Source organism: Acomys russatus, chromosome 12 (genome assembly GCF_903995435.1).
Source record: "Acomys russatus chromosome 12, mAcoRus1.1, whole genome shotgun sequence".
Classification (NCBI taxonomy): Eukaryota; Metazoa; Chordata; class Mammalia; order Rodentia; family Muridae; genus Acomys; species Acomys russatus.
This window is the reverse complement of record NC_067148.1, coordinates 9,168,307-9,194,406: the sequence shown is the minus strand read 5'-3', so window position 1 is coordinate 9,194,406 and position 26,100 is coordinate 9,168,307. Positions and strand designations below refer to the sequence as shown.

General features: G+C 45.3%; 1 protein-coding gene and 1 non-coding gene across 2 annotated transcripts in view; one reads left to right on the top strand and one right to left on the bottom strand.

Annotated features, from left to right (window-relative positions):
- Ankrd44 (ankyrin repeat domain 44) overlaps positions 1–26,100 on the top strand; it is a 260,349-nt gene that overhangs the window by 128,629 nt on the left and 105,620 nt on the right. The window contains exons 4-6 of the mRNA XM_051153824.1: positions 8,585–8,655; positions 23,858–24,058; positions 24,397–24,484. Coding sequence (XP_051009781.1) covers positions 8,585–8,655; positions 23,858–24,058; positions 24,397–24,484 — 360 coding nt within the window. The remainder of the gene's footprint in view (positions 1–8,584; positions 8,656–23,857; positions 24,059–24,396; positions 24,485–26,100) is intronic.
- LOC127196779 (small nucleolar RNA SNORA48) lies at positions 14,973–15,116 on the bottom strand. The gene has a single exon (XR_007831546.1). It is a non-coding gene; the product is annotated as a small nucleolar RNA SNORA48 (small nucleolar RNA).

Below are 26,100 nucleotides of genomic sequence, written 5' to 3'. Positions count from 1 at the left end.
ATATACTCTGTATAGCACAAAGTATGTATACTAAGGGCACATGTTTGTGTATACTTAAATATTACAAAATAATACTAGTTTTCTTATATGCAGCTATGACTGCAATAAAAGTGTAAAAACATATGTAAGGGAGCATGTCAGTTTCTAAATAGAGATTTTTCTGAGTAGACAGGTGGGGTGTTGAGATATCCTCATGAAAAGACGCAAAAGGTGTTACTACAATTCTAAGATTTTATATTTTTAAAAATTGGGTGCAAATATGTGAGTCATGTCATATCTAATCTCTATATTTGCTGGTCTATCAGATTCTCTTCTTCATCCCTCTGTATTTTTAACATTTCATCAGATTTAACAATGCGAATGCTTTCACTTCTAGAATCTTTTATTTTCAGTACATGTCACCAAACTGGTTTCCAAAGCCATTAGTGCTTTTTCATTTTAATGCTTGCTAGACAAATCCCTGGAATAAACCTGAACATCGCACGCATGCCTTGTTGTAGCTTGTAAGCAGACCGACGGCTTCTCCATCTCCTAGCTGTTGTTTGGAGAGATTAAAATCTGGAGGAAATGCTGTTGTCAAGGAACTAGGCAAAAGGTCTGTACTGAGGGTTTGCCTTTGTGTGCAGTGTTGAGGGGAAACGCTAACATTCCAAGGACGCACTGCAGACGTGAGAGTGGATGTGTGTACCCAACAGCTGTGACATGCACCATGGTAAAGAAGGAGCTGTGCCGTGTCACAGGGGAGGTCATGGCGTTCCTGGGTTTACAGTGTCCTCGTTCTTTGGGTGAATTTCTCCAGGAAACAAGAAAATTGTATGTGGAAACGAGAGTGCCTGTGCCCCCAGTGCGGTTAGAGTGTGTGGGCATTTCTTGTGCTCTCCAGAACAGGTCTTTCTTTTGACAACCCTGCTCCTGGGCCGTGTTCCAAACTGGCATGCGTTGTGAGGTGTTGGCACAGGCCGCAGCTGACAGCCAGTGCACACCTAGATGGTTCCCCTCACAGCTGGAACTTGGTCTGTGGAAAACAGAATCAATGTGTAAAATAAAGAGCCTTGTGACAACACCACCTAATGCTCCCAAGCAATGATAGCATCTCCAAGACGTCATCCAGCTTGGCATTCCCTTCTCCAAAAGTCTAAAGTCCAAAATGTTCCAAGTGCTGAGATGAGGCCGCAAGTGGGAAATTCTACACCTGGCCTAGTGTGACTGGCCACTGTCAAAATGCAGATACACTAAAACATGTATATATGAAGCAGAATTGAACTTCATGTGTAGCCTTGGGTCAAATAGACCAGAATTCTTCCCTCCAAATTAAAAATGTGCAAATTTCTGGGCTCAGGCAGTGTGGAGAAAAGAGGCTTAACTTGTATCAAGAGATGAGTCAGAGGTGGCGGGGTGGCTCGGTGGTACAGAGCACCGTTCCAGAGGACCTGAGTTCAGTTTCCAGCACCCACATCAGGCAGCTCACAACTGCCTGTTAAGTCCTGCCGGTGTCTGTAGCCATGGCAACCATGATGCACAGGACACACACACACACACACACACACACACACACACACACACACACACACACACACATTCTCTCTCTCTCAAGTTATGTCACAGGGAGGGGCCAGGAATCAGGAAAATGGGAGAGGGGAAAGCTGAGAACAAACAAATTTGGAGTTCATGCTCCACCTGCCACAGCATTGGTAAAGGAAGCCTTTAATTTTGCATCACGAGGGCCACCCATATGTGACCAGCATAACTTGATAAATTTAGTCTCATGTCACCTTCACGTGGCATAGAAGTCCTGGTCTTCCATACCTGTGGCTGGTTCAGAGCATCAGGAGAAGCTGGTGTGTGCGTCGTGATCTGCACACACACTTGTTACTAGAATTATTGATGTGTTAATCTCTTCAGTATAACTTTGGTTCAGTTTGCTGTGGAGTTTTCCCCCCCCCCCCCGCCCTTTCCCCCTCCTTTCTTTTCCCCTCCCTCCCTCCTCCCCTCTGTCCACCCCTCCCTCCCTTCTGCCTTTCAAATTGAGAAAGTTCTTTAGTGATTCTATTCAACAATTTCCCAGAGCATGTAGCTTTCATTTTCTCTGGAAGGACTTTTATTCAATTTATATTTATATCCCTAAAGAAATATATAGCTATAGTGATTTCAGTTCTGAGATTTCATCTGGCAGCTGACCCTTGGGGGGATCCAACCACACTGTTTTCTCATTTCATAATGAGTAAGGCGCTAATGGTTCCCATGCTGGGCGACTAATGTAACCTTGCCAGAATAGCTTTGTTGCAATTGTGTTATCAGAGCATTGCCGAGACCCAAAGGCACTGAGTTGCTCCTGACTCTGTCTCCTGTCCACCAGGCAAATGGGACCCTCAGTGTCTCTGAGCAGATGTGGTGGCGGGGCGGAGGGGCCGGGGCAATGTCTTCATGATGAACGGGCCTTACAGATTCATTCTGCCTTCTTATCACTGCTGTTGCTCTGACTTGATTTCCTCATTGGACTCAGCTTCTGTTTGGGAGCTGGCCAGGTCAGGGTCAAGGCATGAGTAGGAGGGGGTGGTGGGCGAGTGGGTGGGTGGGTGGTGGTTTTTGGTGGCATGCAGGAGGTAGGGAAGGGGCAGGCAGTGAGAACCAGCCAGCGGTGGAACACTGAGGTCAGGGTTGAGGTAAGGAAAGGCATGCCCACAGAAAATTGGCCACAGAGGAATGTCTTACGGAAGAACTCAGGATGAACATGGATGATGGAGTCTTGGGTTGGAAGATAAAATGAGTGTGTGTTCTCTTACTATGGGAATTTGTCAGGCTTAAGTACTCTGTGCAGAGAATAAGCTTAGTAAAGTGTCTGGGGAGATAGCTCAGTCAGTAAAGGGCTTGCTGTGCATGAGTAGGACCCAAGTTTGATTTTCAGCAGCTATATAAATAATTGGGAATGGTCATGTGTGCTTGTAATCCCAGAATTGAAGAAATGGCAGACAGTAGCATCCCAGGTCTGCTGGCCAGCCATGGTAGCCTAACTGGTAGGCCCCAGGTCCCAGAGGGAGGCCTTGTCTCGAAGAAGAAGAAGAAGAAGGAGGAGGAGGAGGAGGAGGAGGAGGAGGAGGAGGAGGAGGAGGAGGAGGTGGACAATGCTGACAATGCTGGACAAGTCCCAGAGGTTGACTTGTGGCCACCACATGTGTGTGCTGACACACACACACACACGTACAACAACACACACACACACACCTTCAACATGCCTGCACAAACACACAAAATAAATACATGTACCAGACTCTATGCTACCAGACAAGTGATAGTTTTGCAAAATGGTTATCTGTGATTTTCCCCAAAATTTTGCTTCCTAGTTCCTAGTCCCATTTGTCCACAGAATATGGCGCATGGTTCTTTATCCCTTCATGCCTAATAGTCATGCTTTGTGGATGAGCTTGTTGTTGTTTTTTCAAAATGGTAAAAGAGTGTGATTAAACAAAGCAGAGCCAACACATATATGATGCAATACTAATTAATATGCTGCCTTCTTGTGAGTGTGCAAGCTGGCTCTAGCAGCAACTTCTTGTGAGTGTGCAAGCCGGTTCTAGCAGCAACTTCAAAAAGAGTTTGAAAAATGTTTCAAGCAATCGCCACATATATGACATTATCATGCATGTTTCCAAGGTGACAGGACCCCTGAGCCGCAGGAAGACCTGGTTTGTTTGACAGAGAGAGAGAGAGAAAAAAAATGAAATAGCAACACAGTTGTACGATCATATTGCACATAGTCTTTCTTGAGTGTTTATTTGCCTTGATAAGCTGATGGGCCAGTCTTTGGACAGACTGCCTCATGAATCAGTTGTCTCTGATGGGTACAAATCTCCCGTCATTAAGTCCATCTTGATCACCTCACTTCTTCTTTTTCCCCTTCCACTTTGTCCTAGATGACAAGGCTAAAAGAACAGAAATATTACCTCTGGAAAAGATGCCTTTACCCCCTATCCCTCAGGACTAAAATAGAGAGCTAGTAGGGATAAAATGAAGACCCTGCCTACTTGTAGTTAGACCGGTGCTTGATCATTTTTAGCGGAGCCTTTGTTTCTAAAAAGTCAGTAGTATTTAATACTTATGTTCGTGATTAACAATTGGGTAAAAGAGCATTTACTTTTAAATCGTTAGCCACGCAGAACACAAAGGAGCCTGACAGGCAGGTAAACAACACAGGGTTTCTTTTGGAAAAAAATCAGTTATGAATATTCAATGAAGAGTCCAAACCATCTGATACCCCATCCTGAGAGGTAAATAAGAGTCTCCACAGTGTTCAGAGAAAGGGGGTGCAGAGCCCGGGCTGGAGTGGGGTGGTGGGGGGTGGGGAGATGACTCAGGGAGGCACTGCAGGCAGATGACACCGCTTTTGTCATAGCTCAAGGCAGGAGAAAGGAGGCATTCCTGATAGCTGCTCAGCCAGCCTCCTGGAGTGGAGGATTGTGCAGTGGCTTAAAGGAACAGTTTCTTTAGGTCTAATAACGAGTTTTTCTACTTCCTAAGCACCCATGGGCCTGCACCTGACAGTGCCCATGCTAGTGGACCCTGCACTGTGCGAGTCTCGGATGCAGCAGGCAGCTAGTGGACCCTGCGCTGTGCGAGTCTCGGATGCAGCAGGCAACAGGCATTTTCCTCCTTCAGACACTTTTAATATAGAAAGCCATATTTGTATCTGCATAAAACCAAACATAGTCAGTATATAATAGTGATAGCAAGAACAACACAACTAGGTTAGTGTACCTTTAAAATTTATATGGGGGGGGGAATGGGCAAAGAATATGAACCAAGTAGTTCTCAGAAAAATGTATCACAAGCAGGAAACAATCATGATGGAAAACTTTTAAACTTAGTACTAAAGAAAAAAGAGATGGCATCTTCTTCCAACTAGATTTTGCAATATTTTAAACCTTATTTTAAAGGAGTTTTATTAAAGTATAATCAATATACTGTACTCTCTCTCTCTATATATATATATATACAAACATATATTTACATACACAAATACATATATATGTATATATATTCACGCACACACATATAATTTGGTGAGTTTAGGCATTTGTATATGCACTCATGAAATCATTGCTGTAATCACGTTGGTATTACCCACCTCTTCAGAAGTTTCTCTCCGTCTACCCTTTGGGATAAAACACATGCTCTTTCTCCTCGTGTAATCCAGTGTTATCAAATCAGATTTGTCACACTTGAGATGACAGGAAATATAAAGTATTGATGAAGACGTGGGGAAACTGGAAGTCTTAGACACTGGATGTAAATTGCCATGCTTTGGAGAGCCAAGGACACCATCAAAGCAAAAAGTGTGCATTGGTTGTGACTCAAGAAGTCCGCTTTAATTACCTGTCCCAGGCGAAAACTTGCATATTTACCACGGCAGTCACTTTAAGAATGCCAGTTATTTGTAGTTTTTGGAAAGCCATTGGGGGTAACTGAACTATCATCTATCAAAAGAGGAACTGTCTAAAAAATGATGTATTTATATTGGGATACATATCTCAATGGAAAAATATTGACTCACTCTATGTCAACCTAGATAGATACAAAATATAGCTGGTTAAGTGGAACAAGGACATTAAGAGTGTGCGAACAGTACAATTTATGTGAACACACACATGCGAGCATTCCCATGTGCGCATGTGGGTGTATGCTTTGTGCATATTGGTGTGGGTATGCAAGTGGAGATCACAGGTCAATGTTGGTTCTCTTCTTCCTCCACCTTATTTTTGAGACAGGGCTTCACTACATCTGAACTCGGTGCTCGTCGATTGGCGACCCTGGCTAGCTGGCAAGCTCCCGAGTTCTGCCCTCTCCACCCTCAGCCTGGCTCTCTAAGCATATGAGTCCTGAAGAGCTGAACTTAGGCTTCATGTTACATGACAGGAACTTTATTGAGTGAACAAACTTCCCAAGATCCAGCAGGATTGTGTGTGTGTGTGTTGTTTGTGGTGGTTATGATGTGTGTGTGTGTGTGTGTGTGTAGTAAATGTGTTTCTTGCATCAACCTTTTGTGTTTACAAAAAAAAAAGACAGACAGAAAACACAAGATGTGCTCTGTCAAACTGTGACTAGTAGGCAACTATCCAGCTACCTCAGTGTCAAAGAAGCAGCTTTAAAAGTAATGATCGTGGGCCGGAGAGATGGCTCAGTGGCTAAGAGCACTGTCTGCTCTTCCAAAGGACCCGGGTTCAATTCCCAGCACCCACATGACAGCTCACAACTGTCTGTAACTCCAGTTCCAAGGGATCTGACGCGCTCATACCAATGCACATAAAATAAAAATTAAATAATTTTTAAAAAAGTAATGATCATGCACATGGTTAACTAGAGAGATTGGTTTAAGCACTTTGCACTAACCCTATACATAGTCAAAATGTAAGAAAAGGCAGGTGATTTTAAAAGGGGTGGCTAGCTTCCAAAATGTCCTAACTAGGAGCTGTAGGGATAAATGCTCTTCCTGTGTAAACCAGGAAGTTGTGCAGCAACCACAGAACTCCTGCATTCTGCTGGTACCAACACTTAAGGGAAAAAAACTTGGATTTTAAAATTCACCTTAAAAGAAATCACATCTGTGTTTCCTTGGCCTCAGGATTCAATAACACTGGATTCTCTGTTACTTTTAAAAATATGTTTGATGAGGCTGGAGGGAAAGGCCAGGGTTAAGAAACCTTACCTTGCCTTTCTCCCCGAGGACCTGAGGTCAATCCCCAGCATCCATAGAAGGTGACTCATAGCTGCGTGTAATGCCAGCTCCAGGGGCTATGGCACTCTCTTTTGTCCTCTGTCGCCTCTCTCTCTCTCTCTTTCTCTCTCTCTCTCTCTCTCTCCCCCCCCCCTCGCTCTCTCATGCACACTCTCATACACACATGTATTTTAAGGAAGAAAAAGAATGTGCTTGTGAGGCCAGCAAGAAGGCTTAGCAGATAATGGTGTTCACAACCAAAAGCTGACCCTGACAATCTAAGTTTTGTCTCCTGAGTCCAAGAACTTAGTGGAAGGAAAGAATCCTGATCTCCACGTGGGCACACACAGAGATAAATGTAAAGGAAATTAAAGTTTAAAAGTGTGTATTTGGAGCCTGGAGACACAGACTAGCAGCTTAGAGCCCGTGTTGACTCTTGCAGAAGACCTGGGTTTGGTTCCCAGCAGCCGCATGGGGGTTCACGCTCATCAGCATCTGTCTCCAGTTCAAGGGTTCTGGAATGCCCTCTTTAGACCTCTGTGGATACCAGACATGCACAAACACTTTACATCTGAAATAAAATTTAAAAATTTAAGTGAAAAATTTAAAAAATGTGCATGTTTGTATATTTCATAATTGGTAGTCCTTTGCACTGCACTGTAATTCTCACTGCCCTTGAGACTCTTAGCCATAGACTCCGGCGTAGATGAGGTACTGAGGTGATTTTGAAATAAGAACTGCTAATAATTTCCTAGTGCTCTGCGATTTATGAAGTATTGTCACATCCCTCTGAGTCTCCCAAACACCCGATAAAGGGAGTGGGGGATGGATGCATGTGGTCAGACTACAGATTCGAAGCTTCGAGTCCTTGCAATAGTGGCCGCAGGAATCAACGCAAACCCCAGGCTTTGTAAGCTCCACTGTCCTTCCTACCCATTTCACCTCAGAGCATTTAGCTCAGGGCTTCTCACTCTATTGTGGTCTTCATGGAGGTCAGGGGTGAGCATTACCTTTGGGGGACCACGCTCTCTTCTGTGATGAATGCTACTGATGGTATTTGTTCTCAGTAAAGAAAAATACTACCAGTTCTATGATTCATTATTTCTTTTAGTCTGTGGCTTAAGTAGTACCTCATTTTTACCCATGGAAGTCTCCTGCTGCCTTTCTAGAAGGTTCCATGTTTGACTTACTCTCTCGACTCTTGTCGCTAAGGCACCTACTCTTTTCTTCCTTTGCCCGCCCTTTTAGTCTCTCTTTGAAGCCTCTCTCCTCTCCATCACAGGGGCCTCTTCACTGCACTATCCTAAGACCAAAATGGGAGCCTCTCTCCCTTCCTGTTCACAGGCCTTTTATGGAATGGTCTTTTGATGACCGCAGACTTTATCAGAACCCTGAAGCAGACTTGTGTAGGGTGTCTCCATTGTTCAGATGTGTCTTTGGTAGGCTTGCGCCCATGGGGAGTTGTAGGAATGTCAAGGGAGCCAGGTGTATTTTGTCTCCCAGGAGCCCACTCATGTTCGGTGCCCTGATCTGGCCTCAGCGAAGTGAGCATGGGACATGTCTCTCATGTGAGTCAGTTTCAGCTTAGGCTTGAACCAGTCTGCCTGTTCCCGTAGTGTGCACGAGTCTGCACAGGCTGTCTTGTCCGGAAACTCATGAAATACCATTTCTTTTTATCAAGCCATCTGGCTCGTACTGGAGAAATCATGGGGATTTCAGGGTAGGACTGGTTTCTGTTGGTCTCTTTACCCCATATAAAATCTTGTCAAATTACAACCGATGCAAAGAAAAGATCTTCTGGTGCTACCAGGCAAATGGGGACACTCGGCCTGTGACTCAATTATGGCCCTAACTTGTGCTGTTGTTTGGTTGCAGGAGCTCGTGTAAACGCCAAGGACAACATGTGGCTGACCCCACTGCACAGGGCTGTTGCCTCCAGAAGTGAAGTGAGTGACCTCCCTGTTGAGTCTAATACCTACTCCTGTCTGTAGAGCAAGGGCTCTTTCCACCGAGTCCAGGGTCCTCTTGGGTAGACAGAAGCCATTTACGCCAATGCAAGAGTGCTACCCAAATGCCTTGCGCATGTCAGACAGGGTGCAGTAGGAAGCATCTTGGCCATGTGAGTTGGACAGCACGGACCTTGACTTCCCTGAGTCTTAGCCTGGAGACACAGCAAACAGATCTGTGCAAGGCCAGAGTGTGATGGGGGCAGGAGGCAAGCAAGCTGGCCAGGAACATGGCACATCTCCCCAGAGGAGTGGCTAGCCAAGCTAGTCCTTAAAGGATAAGCAGGGGCCCAGCAGGCCAGGAGGAGGAGGGCGGGCTGATGCCGGGTATCTATGTGCAAGAGGAGAAAGGGCAGGGGAGTGTATCAGAGTCAGGTGGAGAGAGCGGTGCGGGGTCAGTCAGACCGTTGGGCTCCACAGAAGCTAACACCCTGTGAGCAGATGGCAGAGGTGGGTGCAGCACACAGCAGCTCAGATAGGGTTGCCAACAAGAGACCAAAAGAAATAGGGGAAGGCTGAAGCTGAGGCATGAGGAGGAAATAGTCATTTCAGAGACAATTAGAGGCAAACCTGACAGGATTTTGGCACCTTAGGGAAACGAGGAGAAAAGAAGATGGCAGGTAAGAGTGATGTCCTTAGTTGAGCAGGTGCAATGGGATGGAGCAGAGGAGCTGGACTCCTGGGAACCAGCTTGTTCTTTTCAGGATACAGTCTGGGAATTATGTCACTGGAATGTAAACTCCATGGAGCAGGAGGATCTCCTCTTCCTTCTCTTCCTCCTCCTCCCCCTCTTCCTTCCTCCTCTTTATTCTTCCTCTTCTTCCTCTTCCTTCTTCTTTCATCATCGTCATCATCATCATCACCATCATCGTCACCACCACCATCATCATCATCATCCTGTGATGGATGCAAACTCTAGAATGTTCTAGAAACAATTGAGAATGGTACTCAAAAACTAGTTTGTTGAATGCTGGAAATACAAATATGTTATCATTAATTATGGAAATCCGGACCTCAGTGTTGAGGAGGATGATTGTGGAAAGCATTGCAAATGGGTTATCTGGTCCAGAGGCTAACAGATAGAAAGGGAAGGGCACTGTGGGAACAGGGCTGGGAGGGAACCAGTGAATATAGGCCTGGCCAGAGAGAGCACAAGATTCTCACCTCAAAGGGACTGCATGTTGTGTGGGTAAATTTGCCCAAGGGAGCTTCCTCTCTGGCATTTGAGGAGGTGATGATGTTCTCTGGTGAGCCTGCTCACATTCCATGTGTCTGTGCCTGACATCTGTGCCAGCTGCTTCTCTTTGGCAGCTGTGTGAGAATTTCAGAATCTCCTAAGTAAGTGGCAGCTTAGCCCTTGTTACCTTCCTTGCTGTGCTGGGTGTTTGGAGTTTTTTTTTTTTTTTTTTAAGGGGCATATCTGTATTGTCTTTCCAAATAGCCATATGGAAGGAGGGAGGAAAAGAATCCTGCACTACCTTGCTCAGGTACCAGGGAATTCATCTGATGGCGCCATGTTGTATTTCTGTACCTGGGAAAAGGAATGCAGTGGCTGCTCAAGACAGGAAAACAGGCCTCAAGAAGTCAGCTTCTTCATTAGAGGCTAAATTATAAGAGGACTTAATCCTTAGTAAATGTAATGTCTTTTTAAATATACGTATGCATAGAGTCTTTTCTTTACTAACAAGAATGAGGTCTTCTTAGTTAAAAGGATTTAGACACTTTCTCTATATCAGGTATTGTGCATGCTGATGGAGCTACAAAGAAAGTACTAGGGAAGAGAGGGACACACAACACATGGTTTCAGTGCCCTGTGACCTTGTTAAGTCATCACCCTACAAAAGCTTTGATCCTCAAAACAGCCATTTGCCGTCAGCCACCAGTCCACTGTCATTACATGTCTTAATATGTTTGAGCCCAGCCATCCCAATGATGGGCTGTTCAGTTCTGTCTCTGTGTCTACGAAAGGCACTTGCTGCTTCCTCAACAAACCAGCAACCTCTGCAGGTTTTCTGGGTAAAGAGAAAAACTTGCTCTCAGATGGCTCTTGCCAGGGAGGACGTGAATGTAAACTCACAAAAGGCAACGCCTTTATATCATCTGCCACCGTTGAGCAGTTTTTAATGAAAACTGCAGTCTCTGAGTCTGTCCTTAGAAATGACTATGCAGTGAACAGCTGAACTTGGGCTCATCCCGATGCTGTGAACTCCTCACTTCGGGCTCACTTTTCCTTCTGATTTTGTCCGTCTTGCTATTCTTTCATGCCTCTCCTTATAATTGGGGGGAAAGGGAAGTAGGCAGGAGGGGAAAGGATGGGGGTGGGGGTGGGGATTCGGTTGGATTTTAGTATTTGGCTATTAGCACTTGCTAAAGAGGATGCCGAGTTTCAGTATGAGCTGGCACATAGGCCCAGTCTTCAGATTGAGATTGGTAAGGAGTGTGTACTCAAAACAATCTCTTCATGGAAAAGCTTCTGAACTCTATCGAACCCCCAACATTGTCACCTGATACATCTAGCTGTCCCAGGATCAAAGCAATTCAGAACCAAACAACATTGTCTGCCACCTAATGTCTCACTGGTCCCATCTTCCTTCTTTGCTGACTTTTCCCAAGGTGGTGAAAAAATGCAGAGACTTTACTGTAAATATTGGAGAAATGTACAAAATGTCCTCTGTAGCAGTAGCCAGCAGAGATAAGAAAGACTTGAGGTTTCTGGAGAGAATATTCTGAATGCTATGGGTGACGTCAGTGTCTCCCCTGCCCAGTGTGTTCCTCTTGCTTCTTTACTTTGCTTTCTGGGATAGAGCGGAATTAAGGATTCTTTCTGTGAGGAACAGAATCAAGGGCGTGCAAGCCTGGAGTTGGACATGGAAAAGCCTAACACTTGCTTGTTGAGCTCCCCTGGGCGGAACGCATGGCAGCTGTGTTGGGTGACTTTCAGGGAGGACACAGCATGGCCTCTGAGATTACGATGTTTGCAGCCCAAGATGGCCTGAGTGTGAATGTGCTGGCATCTCACATATGTTCCTTCTGCTGTGATGAGCAGAGTGGTGCTGAAGCAGAATTGCTGGACCTTTCACTTCCCTGTTCTAGAGACTATGTTTGGGTTTGAAAAGTTAAAATTGTTTGCATCCTGTCTTGGGGGTATTGGATTGAAGACGTTGTGTTCTTCTAAATGTTGCCATGCAGAGAATATTTTGAGCATTCACTGTGTGCTAAAGACCTTTTGAGGATTAATCTGCTTTAACCTCTGAGCCTCTGATAATGCATGAAACCTAAGACTGGGTACTGGGAATAGTTTTATAGAAAGTCATATATTGTCTTAAGTTAGTTGATAACTTTATGCTCTTCTTCTATCTTTTACAAATGTTTTATTGATTCTTTGTGAGTTTCTTTTTACTATTATTATTATTAATTTATTCAGATTACATCTCAATTGTTATCCCATCACTTGTATCCTCCCGTTCCTCCTTCCCTCCCGCTTTCACCCTATCCTCCTCCCCTAGGTCTATGACCGAGGGGACCTCCTCCCCCACTATATGGTCATAGGCTATCAAGTCTCTTCTCGGTAGCCTGCTTATTCTTTCTCTGAGTGCCACCAGGCCTCCCCACCACAGGGAAGTGGTCAAATTTGGGGCACCAGAGTTCATGTCAGAGTCAGTCCCTGCTCTCCACTCAGCTGCGGAGAATGTCCTGTCCATTGACTAGATCTGAGTAGGGGTTCGATGTTTACTGCAAGTATTGTCCTTGGTTGGTGCAGTAGTTAGAGCAGAACCCCTGGGCCCAGATCCGCCCATCCTGATGTTCTTCTTGTAGGTTTCTAGGACCCTCTGGATCCTACTATTTCCCTATTCTCCCATACTTCTCTCACCTAGAGTCCCAATAGGATGTCCTCAAAACTATCCCAATCTCCTGGTAAGTGAAGATTTTCATGGGACATGCCTCTTGGGCTAATGTGCAATTATAATGAGTATATACCATGTGAGTCTTTCTGCTTCTGGGTTAACTCACTCAGTATGATCATTTCTAGTTCCATCCATTTGCCTGCAAATTTTACATCATGCACCCCAGTCCCGATCATCTTCCTGTCCCATCGTATATGTCCTTAATCCTTGCATTCCCCCCACCAAATAAAACACATGATCAAACAAGCAACAACAACAAAAAACAAAGCATAGAAAACATCTCATAATGGAAGCTGTAGTGTGTCACAGTATGTCCCACAGTATACTCCTCTGTCCACACATCTTTACTTGCAACGAGTCATCGGTCTAGTTTGAGATCTCTGGCTTTTGTGACACCATCAATATTGGATCTTCATCAGCATTCCTCCCCAGTTTATCCTGTTGTTGCCCTGTGTCATGGAGATCCTGCAGCTTTGAATCAGCAAGACTAGCCTTTCACACATCCCAACCATTCACAGATCATATAGATTTTGGGGTGGGCCAATTCAGTATCCTGGACTGGGCCTGCGGGGTGGCTGAACTGGTCAGTATGCCAGCTCTCCCTTATCTCCCTTGTCTGCACCACCAGGGTGAGCTCACCAGTATTGCTCCATCTAGGCCATCCAATGCCACCACTGGCAGGAGGCAGGGTCAGCTCTCCTGCTTTTATGCCCTCAGGCCTGGCTCACCCACATCCACACCTCCTGGGCTAGCTTCACTGTGCTGCCCAGTCATAGTTCAGGGCCACTCTCCCAAGTGCTGTAGCCTGTGAGGGGCTGGGACAGCTCTCAGCTCTCAAACCCTTAGGGCTGGCTCACACATCCTTCACCAACAAGGACAGCTCCAGTGTTTTGCCCAGACAAGGTGCAGGGCCCCATCTCCTGAGTGCTATAGCCAGTGAGGGGCAGGGATAGCTCTCCTGCTCTCATGACCCCAGGGTCAGCTCACTGCAGTTGATGAGGTGCGGAAGGGGAAGGTATCACCTCTGCACTTAGACCAGTGCATGCCAGACAAGTGGCTCCCCTGCCCTCTCGCCCTCAGAGCTGCCTCACCTGTGCTTCTTCAACCAGGGATAGCCCTACTGTGCTGCCCAGATGAGCTTCAGGGCCTGCTCTAAGTGCTGCAACCAGCAAGAAGCAGGACCAGGGCTAGCTCATCCACTCTCATGTCCCCAGGATCAGCTTTCCTGTCTGTCTCAGGTGGTGTGAAGTAAGGTGTAAGGGAGCAGAGGGCACACACCTGACCCACTGCAGTCCAGGCCACATCACAGCAGAGGAGTGTTGAGGCCAGCTCTCTTGCTCTCAAGACCCCAAGGCCAGCTCTCCCAACTGCCTCAGTTGGTGAGGAGTGGGGGAGGGGAGCAAGACATATCCCTGTACTCATGTCACCTCATTACAGACAAGTGGCTGGCGAGGTCAGTTCTCCTGAGCTCTCACTTTCAGGGCTGGCTCACCGGCACTGCCCCCTCCACTATCACCAGGTTCAGCTCTGTTGGGTTGGCCAGCTGAGGTACAAGGCCTGCTTTCCCAAGTACTGCAGTTGGTGAGGGAGAGAGCTTAGCTCTCCCAAGATCATGACTCTGTGGGCAGCTTTCCTGACTGCCAGAGATAGCAGGGGGTTAGGGAGGGACATCACGTCTGCACCTGTGCCATACCATGGCAGACAGGTGGCAAGGTCAGCTCTTCCACACTCATGTCTTGGGGCTGGCTTACCTACATTCCTGCTGTCAGGACCAGCTTCAGTGTACCTCCTGGATAGGGTACCACCAAGTGAGAGATGGGGCCATCTCTCCAGAGCACTGCATTCAGTGGGGGCCAGGGCCAGTTCTGCACTGCTCCTGGACATCCACGTGGTCCCCAGAGACTGTCTTGACCAGGGACTTCCCCATGTACTCTAGTGGTAATGAGTTACGGACATTGACACATACCCCCGCCACTGCATAGCCACGGAATTAGACACAAACCTCAGTGGCAGCTCGGGCTAGGACCTCACCACGTCCCCAGGACCCAGGGCTGGCCACTCAAACAGGCTACTCCTCTCCACCCTCAAGTCTCCAGTTTCATCTCTCTTCATAACGCTCATGCTCCACTTCTCTCTTCCAGTCTGACCACCACAACACTTGCACATTGTAGTGGCTCCCGCTGCAGGCTGGCCATGTGGCTGGTGAGCCCCCATGTTACATCCTTCATCAGTGCTGCATGGGGCCCACCTGTGCCATGAGCTAGAGGGCAGGTCTAAGGGGTGGCATGGTGGTCTGCAGTTCTCTGTCTGTCTTCCTCCTCCTGTGCTATGCTGCCTGGATTTGGTTTGATTTGATGTGTCCTAGGCATAAGAGAGCTTTGGCCACCAAGCTAGGCATCAAGCTAGGATGAACAAAAGACTGCCATCTGCTCTGCCCGTGACTGATATAAGAACACCACCACCAACAAGGTGTCTCTTTGCCCATTGACAGGGTCTTTCCCACCTTTAAAAAAAATCATCTTCCCATCTTTATGAACCTTGGCTTATCCCTATTTGTCCATTTCCCATATTAATTGCTTTTAGTCTTCCTTTGTGACCCGTTTAGTTGAACAAGGGTCATCTGTGTAACCACTGGCTTGGAACTTTCCTTTGGAGCTTGATGGAGTACCAGTGGGCACACACCTGAAGGCAGTGACAGTTGAAAGGCATTCAGCAGTGGGCTGTCCATGCCTGGGCCTGTTCTGGTACATATCCAGTGTAGTCACCTGCAGTTGTTGAGGGTTTGTGATTTCAATGGCTGCATGTTGCCCAGGACACAGCAGCTTTCAGCCTGTCTTCTGCCTCTTATGTTCTTTCCAGCCCATCTTCTGTGAAGCCCCTTGACCTTTGGAGGTGATAGTATAAATCTCTTGTTTAAGGCTGACCACTCAACCATCATTATTCTCAGAACCTTTTGTGGCCACGAGTCTTTGCACTACCGCAGATCATTGGAAAGAGGCTTCTCTGGTTAATGCTGAGAGTGGTAATTGCCTATGGGTATAAATATATAATTTGAAGGTGGTTCTGCACTTTGTTAATTTAGTTAAACAACTCAATGGAGTTGAGAAGTGGGCCTCAAATCAGGGAGCTGTTGGTTACCTCCATAATGGCCGTGCCACTATAGTGCAAGTGGGCACATCTTACCTGGCAGAAAGTTGTCTTAAGACCCAGAGCCTGATCTAAAGCAACTGATAATGCATTGAATTTGACATGGCTTACGCCTGCAAAAACTATGTGTAGTTCTAACCCTTACTTTTGCATTTTGATTTGTGGATCAGTTACGTGCAGAGGTAAAGGTGGTAGTGCTGTTTCTTCTCATCTTTTCCATATGCTGCTGCAGTGTGTGCGTCTACTCATCAGGAGATGGAATGGCCTTTACAAAGAGAGAAACCCATAAAAAGTAGAACTCAGGTGGGAAATCAGGTAACGGTGGATGCCATCTTCGGCCAGTGGCATCCAAGTCAATCCTCCCCTCTGTGTGTAGGGCAGGCTGCCACAGGATCTCATCCAGCAAGACCTATAGCCATAAGACTGAGCACTAGCAGGGCTGAAACCTTCATTCGGGAGAAATAGTAGGATCCTCCCTGGTGCTTATTCATTTAAAAGAGGAAAAAAATGCTTTGAAAGAACACCGCATGCTGTGGCCTGTCCGCTGGGGGTCACTAGCCCAGCACTACGATCCTACCCACGAGCTTATGAAACTTTGGGAGAACTTGAAGGACTTCACACCCAAGTGTGGTGGCTTGTGCTTGCAATTGTAGCACTCCAGAGTCTGAGACCAAAGGATCTTGAGTTTAAGGACAGCCTGTGCTGCACAGTGAGCCACACTCAATAAAACCAGACAAACAAACAAAAAGAAAAGAAAAAGAAAACTCACAAAAGTTTCATGCGTGTTAGACTTAACAATACATTGATTTATCTTTTATCATTTCTATTTTAATTACTTTCTATTATATTTTGCAAAAGTTCTGAAGCACTGGACGTAATAATAAAATGCTTCTTTGAGAATTGGTTGCATGCTGGTCTTCAATTGGTGATGTTTCTTCTTGTGCTTCCGAGGGCTGGAATTACAGCAAGTAACACCACCATGCTTAGCCAACAACATAATTGTTAAAAACTGGACCTTTACCACTGTCTAGGTATCTTTTCTTAGTCCAAAAAGTAGTGGCTTTCCTGTTCCAGTGTTGGTCTCTTCTGCACTTGTATATTTATATTAGAGAAAACTCATATTCAGTGTGAAAATACTGGAAAAGAAAGCCATTTTTGATTTTTAAAATTACTCTCTTAAGTATTCATAAAATTACTTCTTTACAAAACCAAGTCAAAGCACTTCCCAGGTTAAAAATGCTTGAACTTGGAACACAGTTGTGAAATGAAAATCTTTTTTTTTTAAAGCAAAGATGTGGTGTGGTCTAAATATTATATTAGATTTCTATTAAACATATGAAGCCAGTTTGGCAGGAGAAAGCTACAGCTTAAACTTATGGATAGCTCAGGAGAAATAGCATCTGGATGCATTTCTGCCAGGCTCCTTCCTTGCTGAGCTCATCAAAGTCTGGTAGAAAACACTTGTAGCCCTGAGTCGGCCAGCTGATGGGTCATCCTCCTGAACTCCAGCCATCCTGCCTGGCTGATGGGTCATCCTCCTGAACTCCAGTCATCCTGCCCGGCTGATGGGTCATCCCCCTGAACTCCAGCCATCCTGCCTGGCTGATGGGTCATCCTCCTGAACTCCAGCCATCCTGCCTGGCTGATGGGTCATCCCCCTGAACTCCAGCCATCCTGCCCGGTTGATGGGTCATTCCCCCCGAACTCAAGCCATCCTGTCCGAGAACCAAGGCTGCCTGGGAAAGAGAAGGGCCATCCCAGGGAACCACTGGGCCCTCTCCATTTTGTGTGTTTGTGAATTTAATGCCACAGTCTTTGTTGTTGTTGCACTGGTCATTGAGTTTAGGCTTTTGTGCACCATGGGCAAGCGCTCTATCCTTAAGCTGCATCCCCAGCCCTCAAATCATCTCGAACTATATTTTTATGGTTTTCAAAAAATATTATTTAATTTTTGAAATTACAATATAATTGTGTCATTTCCCTCTTCCCTTTCTTCCGTCTGGGCAGTCCCATACACCCCTCCTTGGCTCTCTTCCAAAGCATAGCCTCTTGTTTTTCATTAGTTGTTCTTACATATATATGATGTGTGTATAAGTGTGTGTGTGTGTGTGTGTGTGTGTGTGTGTGTGTATGTATGTTCCTAAATACATAGTGTTACTTGTATGTTGTCAAGGCTGGCCATCTGGTGGTGGTGGATAACCAATTGGTGTGCTCTTCCCTGAGAAAGACTATGTCCCCCACTCTCAGCATTCCTTAGTTGCCTGTAGTTGTTCATTTAGGCCATGGATTGTCCGTGTCCACTTTAGCATACATATTGTTTCTCAGCTCACATTTGGGCAGTCAAGTTGCGGGGAGACTTTATGAATGGTCATTTCTGACGTTCCTAGAGGACACAGTCTCGCAGCAAATCGCACGACCTGCCTCTTACCATCTTTCTGCCCCCTCTCATGTGATGTTCCTTGAGTCTTAGGCATAGGAGTTGTGTTGCAGGTATTTTCATGTTTTAAAAAGTGGCTGTTTGGCCCAGTGGTGGTGGCTCACGCCTTTAATCCCAGCACTCGGGAGGCAGAGATAGGTGGATCACTGTGAGTTTGAGGCCAGCCTGGTCTACAAAGTTAGTCCAGGACAGCCAGTGCTACACGGAGAAACCCTGTCTCGAAAAACCAAAAAATATAAATAAATAAATAAATAAATAAATAAAATAAAATAAAAATAGGGGGGGGGAATGTTTAGAAATCAAGAACTCCTCCTTTGTTTATGTATCCTTCTTTCTTGATAAAGTCTTCTCACATTAGGAAGGTGGAAAGGATGGGAGTTGTGAGGTAAACAGATATAAATATGAAAATGGAGACCAGCAGAGGTAAAGCATGTAACAAACGTAGAGGGGAAAGAAAGATTGTGGTTCTTCAAGGTGTCTTTGAGCTGTGAGAGCTGGGTGTGAAAGGCCAATGTGGTAACATCTGCAGCGCATTGGGGAACTTTCTCCCCAGCTGGTAATAAACTGCACCATTAAAGTGCAGCCCAAATGCCAGCCATGATCTCCTGGGCTTCAGAGCTGATTAAGTAAGCACCACACGGCCCATCTTGCACAAGTCTAGCATTCTCTAGGTGGTCTCAAAGGTTTGGGGAGGTTTGGGTTGCTGCTTGCACGCCAAGCATTCATCTAGTTAACTAATGTGTCTGCTTTGGTAAGTTTGCTTTTAGGTGGCTGGTGTCCACCGCTCCCTGTGGTGGACAGCTCGGGGCCTCACCTCTTCTTTCCCGGGCCACACTGAGCCCTTTTCCTCACTATGCAAAGTTCGGACTCTCTATGTACCCTCCACTCACCCTTCACTGCACAGCCACGGCCTCTGGCTTTCAACAGAGCTTCCTCCTTCGAAGGTGACTTAATTATAAACAGTATTTTCCCATCAAGTAAAATTGGAATCAGACCTAACGGCTTTCAGTTTCTGAGAAGTCAATCCCGGGCTATTCCAGGGGGCTCTGCAAACTTTGTCCGCAGAGGGCTGGAGAGCAAGCCTGTTCACCTTTGCATTCTCCTGCTCAGTTTCTCAGCTCAGCTGTGGCATGGACACTGTGAAAGCAGGCGGATTATGTCCTGTAAATGGTTTTCTTTACAAAAACAAGACCCAATACACATCTGGGTAAACTATTTTAAGGAGACTGATTGCAGCAGAGGTTGGCCTTGAACTCAAGATCTTCCAACCTCCCATACAAAAGGCATTTATTTATATGTAACTATTACTTGCATATAACTTTATACTATCTTTGCTTAGCACATTGCTTTGAAGAAATGAATTGTAAATTATCCTTAAGCATTTATTCAAATGCATCTAGGCAATGTCTTACTCCCCTCCTCTGCATTAAGTTAGTAGCCACACATCTTACACTGGGCATGCTGATGCTGACAGAGCACTGGTTTAGCATGCAGACTCTGTTTGATCGCCAGCATTGAGAGAAAAAGATAATTACACCTTATTAACTTTCAATTATAAATTGCTCGTAAATTCTCTAGTCTTATCTCCCAATAGAAGAAGTTTATGAAATGACCTTGCATATTTTGCTAATCTATCCTAAATTCACATAACACTTAACAAAAGAACCCACACAAGCACAGTAAAATAGTGCTAAACTAAAAGGTATTCAAGTGACAGTGCGTAGTATTGCTTTGCTGTGAATGTGAGAAAGGGTGCTACCATCTTATGTCCTGTATCTGTTTTTATGGCACACGTCTTCAAAATAATTTATTTCATTTTTATTTAAATTCTACATACATGAAATAGCATGCATGTCCAGGGTGGGATATTTTATTTATCTTTTGTTTATATAGCCACAAAGGCACTAGTCTTTTCTCTGCCTTTTCCACATTATTGTCAAATCCGTTTAAACCTGTCACTGTTTTTGTGTGTGTGTGTGTGTGTGTGTTTGTTTTTAATCTACAAACTCCAGTGGTGCAAAACTCTCCCTGGAGCAGTAAGAAGCGTAAGTGCTGGGATTGTCCTGGCTCTGTTACTGTAGTTATCTCTGGTCCTTGGTTACCGAGCATGGGTCCCATCCCCTAACCCCACTGTTGGGGATTGAGCTTGGGGTTCCACACACTAGCCAAGCATCCTGCCGGTAAGATACATCCCTGTCAGGGCTTCTAGTGCTATGAAGAGCCACCATGACCCTGGAAACTCTTATAAAGGAAACCACTTACTTGGGGCTGGCTTGGCTTACAGTTCAGAGGTTTAGTCCCTTGTCATCATGGCGGGAACTATGGCGGCATGCAGGCAGACATGGTGCTGGAGAGGGGTTGAGAGTTCTTCATCTGGAGCCACAGGCAGCAGGAAGAGACAGTTTCACTAGGCCTGGCTTGAGTACCTGAGACCTCAAGCCCTTCTCTAGTGACACACTTCCTCCAGCAATGCCACACCTACTCCAACAAGGCCACACCTCCCATCAGTGCCTGTCCCTATGATCCCATGGAGCCATTTTCATTCAAACTACCACAACTTCTAATCCCCCCTTCACCTTTTATATTAAGAAAGTGTTTTACTAAATTGCCTGGGCTGGCCTTAAGCTCAATCTGTAGCTCAAACTGCAATTCTCCTGCCGTAGCTTCCTGTGCCACAGTTTTAGGACTCTCAGTTTAAAGCTGCGTATCAGACCCTGTAAGTACACTTTGCGGAACAGTGATGTGCAGTCAGAGGGAAAGACTCGAGGGTGAGCCTCGAGTCATCAGTGTTGTAGAAGGACCATCCTTCCCTGAGGATTTCTACTACTACGTAAGTGAGGGAAAAGCCTTGGTTTCAGTGCCCAAGGGCAGAGTGTTGACTCTGAGGTAAATATCAGCTATAATGTTTTCCTTTTTAAAGGAAAAGATCCAAGTGGAGATTCCTGTACTGCCTTCCCATCTCAAAACAGACTGTCTCTGCATTCAAATCAACTTCAGAACTCATCAGACCAAAGTAGATTAAAGTGTTTTCTTATTCTAAAATGTTATATCGTTTCTATTGTGATTTAAATGTCCTTTTGTTTATTTTTATTTCTTCAACTGTAGGCTAGAATCAAATTAACTTATCTTGATCTTTGTAGTTCTAGCAATGTTTCATGTACCGGTGAGCATCAACAACACATGTAGAGCCTGTGAAATGGCTCAGCAGCAGGCCCTTGCTGCTAAGCCTAAAGACCTACGTTCAATTTCTAGGACCTATATGTTAGAAGGAGAGTCCTGATTCTTATAACCTGTATACACACACACACACACACACACACACACACACACACACACACAGGGGGGGGGGGTGGGTGTAAAAAAAAGTATATATTCTTGTTTCATTCTAAAATGGGCTCAAGTAATACTGAATACTGTTTTTGTCAGCCTTTCTTGCATCAGTTTCCTGAATTTTACTTGCATCATCTAGAAGCGGTCCCTAGAGTTACTGTGCCACTCATATCAATTGTATGATCAATTTCTATAGTTTCTATTTTTGTTTCGTTTTGTTTTTCAAGACAGGGTTTCTCTGTGTAGCCTTGACTGTCCTGGACTCGATTTGTAGACCAGGCTGGCCTTGAACTCAGTGATCTGTTTGCCTCTGCCTCCCGAGTGCTGGGGTTAAAGGTGTGCACCACCACTGCCTGGCTACAGTTTCTTTTTACTCTCATGTTGTCATCCAAGTTAGTTGCTTTTCTCAATACATTGCTACTTCTGACTCACAGAACTTTTTTTTTTTTTTTTAAGCACTGAAATTTGGGCTCAAAGTGTTGGTTTTGCTGAGTTAAATCAGTTATCTGGGCCACGCTGTCACATATTCGTGTGATAAAGTAGTTTGGCTATCCATCCTCTGGTGATTGAGGAACCTAAACCTAACTTGTTGGTTCATGAAGGGGGGTGCAGTGTGGTACTGATGCCACAACGACAAGACATCCTTGGCTAACACCACTAACGAGTCCTAGGGAGGTCTCTGGAAGGAAATAGAACTAAGAAATGAGCAGATATTTTATTCTTGAAATGAACTATATGTCACTTGACTAGACAGGAGGCATAAAGGAATGCTGAAATCTAGTAAAGGCTTAGTTGGGCCCAGACATCTTAATTCTATAGTATAGGTAAATTGGTAAGGAAATCAAATTTAAAAGTCTCAGTAATTGTTTAAAAAAAAGTGGCATTGCACTAACCAAGGACAATACAAGTAGTAAACATCAAACCCCTACTCTGATCTACCCAATGGACAGGACATTCTCCATGGTTATGTGGAGAGCGGGGACTGACTTTGGCATGAACTCTGGTGCCCTATATTTGACTACCTCCCCTCGGTGGGGAGGCCTGGTGGCACTCAAAGAAAGAATAAGCAGGCCTATGATAGCCTATGACCATATAGTGGGGGAGGAGGTCCCTCTCAGTCATAGACTTAGGGGAGGGGAATAGGGTGAAAGCAGGAGGGAGGGAGGAACGGGAGGATACAAGTGATGGGATAACAATTGAGTTGTAATCTGAATAAATTAATAAAATTAAAATTAAAAAATTAAAGAGTGGCAAAGGAAGTTACTCAATATAGCCAGGCTTGGTGGTGTACACCCATGACCTCATCACACAAGAGGCTGAGATGGGAGGATCATGAGTTTAGGGACAATCTGTGCTGCATTGTGAGTTCCAAGCCATCCTGGGGCAATTTGCTGAGACCTTGTCTCAAAACAAACAAACAAACAAACAAATAGAAAATCGTATTTGACCATGTCCCTTGGATTGGGAGACCTGGTGACACTCAGAGGAAGGATAGCAGGTTACCAAGAAGAGACTCGATATTCTAAGAGCATATACAGGGGGAAGAGGTCCCCCTCAGTCACAGTCATAGGGGAGGGGAGTAAGGGGAAAATGGGAGGGAGGGAGGAATGGGAGGATACAAGGGATGGGCTAACAATTGAGATGTAATATGAATAAATTAATAAAATATAATAAAAAAGAAAATGATTGCCACTCATTACTTTAAAAAGAAAAAAAAAAAAATCAAACCAGACCAAAACAACAAAAGGAGTTACTAATTGTAATGGAAAAGTTGGACCCATTTTATAGCTTTAAACTGAGGCAGGACATAATCACTTTGTTCACTGCATATTGATCTTACAGATGGAAGGGTATATGTTACATGTTGCCGTAGAGAACCTAGATTCAAAAAGTGTGTGACAGGCTTTGGGGGTTTGTTGGCTTATTGCCAGACTCCTCTCATTTTACAAAACATTGTGTGTGTGTGTGTGTGTGTAAGATTTTTTTTATAGCTCTTTTATCTGTTGTGCATATTTGCACATGAAATGCTCTCAGGTGATCCAAGGATGCCTCATAAGAAAACTGTGCCTTTAGAAAGACATACTTGATTTTAGGTGGGGGCTGGACTCTTGACCTGACAAAGCAAGATAGTGATTGCCTCAGTCTGCCTTTACTCTTCAGATCTCATATGTCTTGGCTTGTCCACAGCCTGCCAGGGAGGGCAGCACACTTTTCCCCCCCTCTCCCTTTCTCTGTACAGTTCCTGTGTCCAGAGAGGCAATTTATACAGAGGAAGTATTGATTGGGCATTTGTCAGTGACCCTGCAAACTGCTTTTGTTGTAGGAGGCAGTGCAAGTATTGATTAAACACTCGGCTGATGTCAATGCGAGAGACAAGAACTGGCAGACCCCCCTCCACGTGGCAGCGGCCAATAAGGCTGTCAAGTGCGCAGAGGTGATCATTCCACTCCTGAGCAGTGTCAATGTCTCTGACCGAGGTGGGCGCACAGCCCTGCACCACGCGGCCCTAAATGGACACATGGAGGTGAGTCCTCTCATCACTGGGCACAAGGACACACTACTCAGACCCTGTTAGCACAGATGGAACCACTGTGGGTGTTGGGGCTTTGTGAATGTGAGAGTAATAGAGGTATGTCACCCCGGAAAGTTATATCCATTCTCAAATCCAGACCATAATGAGTTGAAAAAGTAGCTTGTCCTTTCAGTCTTCTCCTTCAACACGAGCAGCAGGGCATCGTCTCCCTAGTCAGAATCCCCGAGCTGCTGTTAGGGTGGGTGCTGATTTGGTTTGGATCTCCTGCAGGCAACAAGGAGTCCTCATCATTGCTGAGGGACCCACTTCATTTCATTGTTACCTTTCAGATGGTCAATTTACTCTTGGCCAAAGGGGCGAACATCAACGCATTTGACAAGAAGGACCGGCGCGCTCTCCACTGGGCAGCGTACATGGGTGAGGATTCCGTGTGTGGAAAGCAAAGTGCCGGGGTCTTTGCTATCTTAATGGTGTGGTGCGTGCCTAGTGTGCACAAGACCCTGGGTTTGATCCCCAACCTTTCAAACAACAACTAAAAAAACCACAAGCAGATGACCTTAACTGCAGATGCTCCGGGCCTCTTGCTGACCGTGTAGGATTTCTTGGGCAAGTCTGACTTAAGGCTTGGCTTCCACTTGAATGAAGATTTGGCCCGTCGTCCTGGCATCTGTAAAGTGCTCTAGTTGGACAGTTGCCATGTCAGAGGTTTATTTATCCCAAACTCAGGGGAGGATGACTCATGACCTGGGCCTCTCTGGACATTCTTCACTCTGGATGGGAAAGCTACACACACACACTGCGTGAGTGTTAGTTTGTCATGGCATCAGATAAAGTGTTTAGGAAAGAAGGCAGACTGGTTAACAAAGCAAGGACACCATGCTCTTTGTCTTTGTGCTTCTAAATATTTTTAAAAGAGACAAAGGGAAGGAAGAAAGGGAAGCTTCCCGGCTCCTTTGTCTGTAGAAGTGCAGGAGTTCCTGTGGACGAAGCTGCTGCTTCGCTGGGCACAGAGGGGAGACCCGCAGGCTTCCTCTGTCCCCGCTGGAGTTGAAGGAAGAGGTTGCATCTCTATTCTGTCCTTTTCTTTTGATCCATCGCAAAGATCTCGGGCAAATGATAGTCCCTCACAGTTGATCCTCACTGCAGAGGTGAGAGTGAATAACTAGGATCCTACCGTGCATTTGCGATTAGAGAGCGGCCTGCAGTTAGAAAAGTAGATAGAGTTCTGCCAGACCTAGTTGCATACAAGCTAACGCCCATCCTCGGGAGATTGTTTTGGTAAATCGAGGAGGAGCTACACAATAGGACACAGAAGGGAGTACAGCAATGGTGTCCGTGGAGATGTATAAACGGCAAGGTGTGTGTGACACCCTAAAGGGAGATGCATCATAAAGAAGCATGATAAAATGTATAGTATTTTCCATTGCTATAGAAACGTCTATACGGTGAAGGGAAATTTGGAAAATTAATGCTGAAATATTAGCTGGTATCTCCAGGGACTAGTGATTTTTTTTTTTTTAAAGAGCATTTTTGCCTGTGTGAGTCACTTTCACAAGCATACATGTCTTTTAATCATCAATGACATTTCAAAAATTAACATTAATTGTAGGGGTTAAAAAAAAAAAAAAAAAAAGAATAGATTTGGCCAAGAATAAAACAAAACCTATTGCTACAGGTTTCTGAATGAATGCTTAGACTTGCAGACCCCAGTTCTGTGAGAATTAACCCTTTGTATAGCGGAAGACCTGGAGCTGCTTCCCGCTTCCCAGGGGCGGGAATTACAGGCGTGTGCCACTTGTCCACCCCTGCTCCTTCTTTTTTTTCTTTTGACCGTCACAGACCTTTGAATTGGCTAACACCGGTTAGGTGTTTAGGTAAAATATGTACTGAGCTACTCAAAGAATCTGAGGGCTTCAAGCTTATGCTTTGTGGATGTATAGTTAAAATATTTTTGTAGTCCAGAGAAGTCAAATCATTTTAAATCATGTCACCAGGGCACATAGGAGAACATATGTGTAGGTGATGATCCTTAG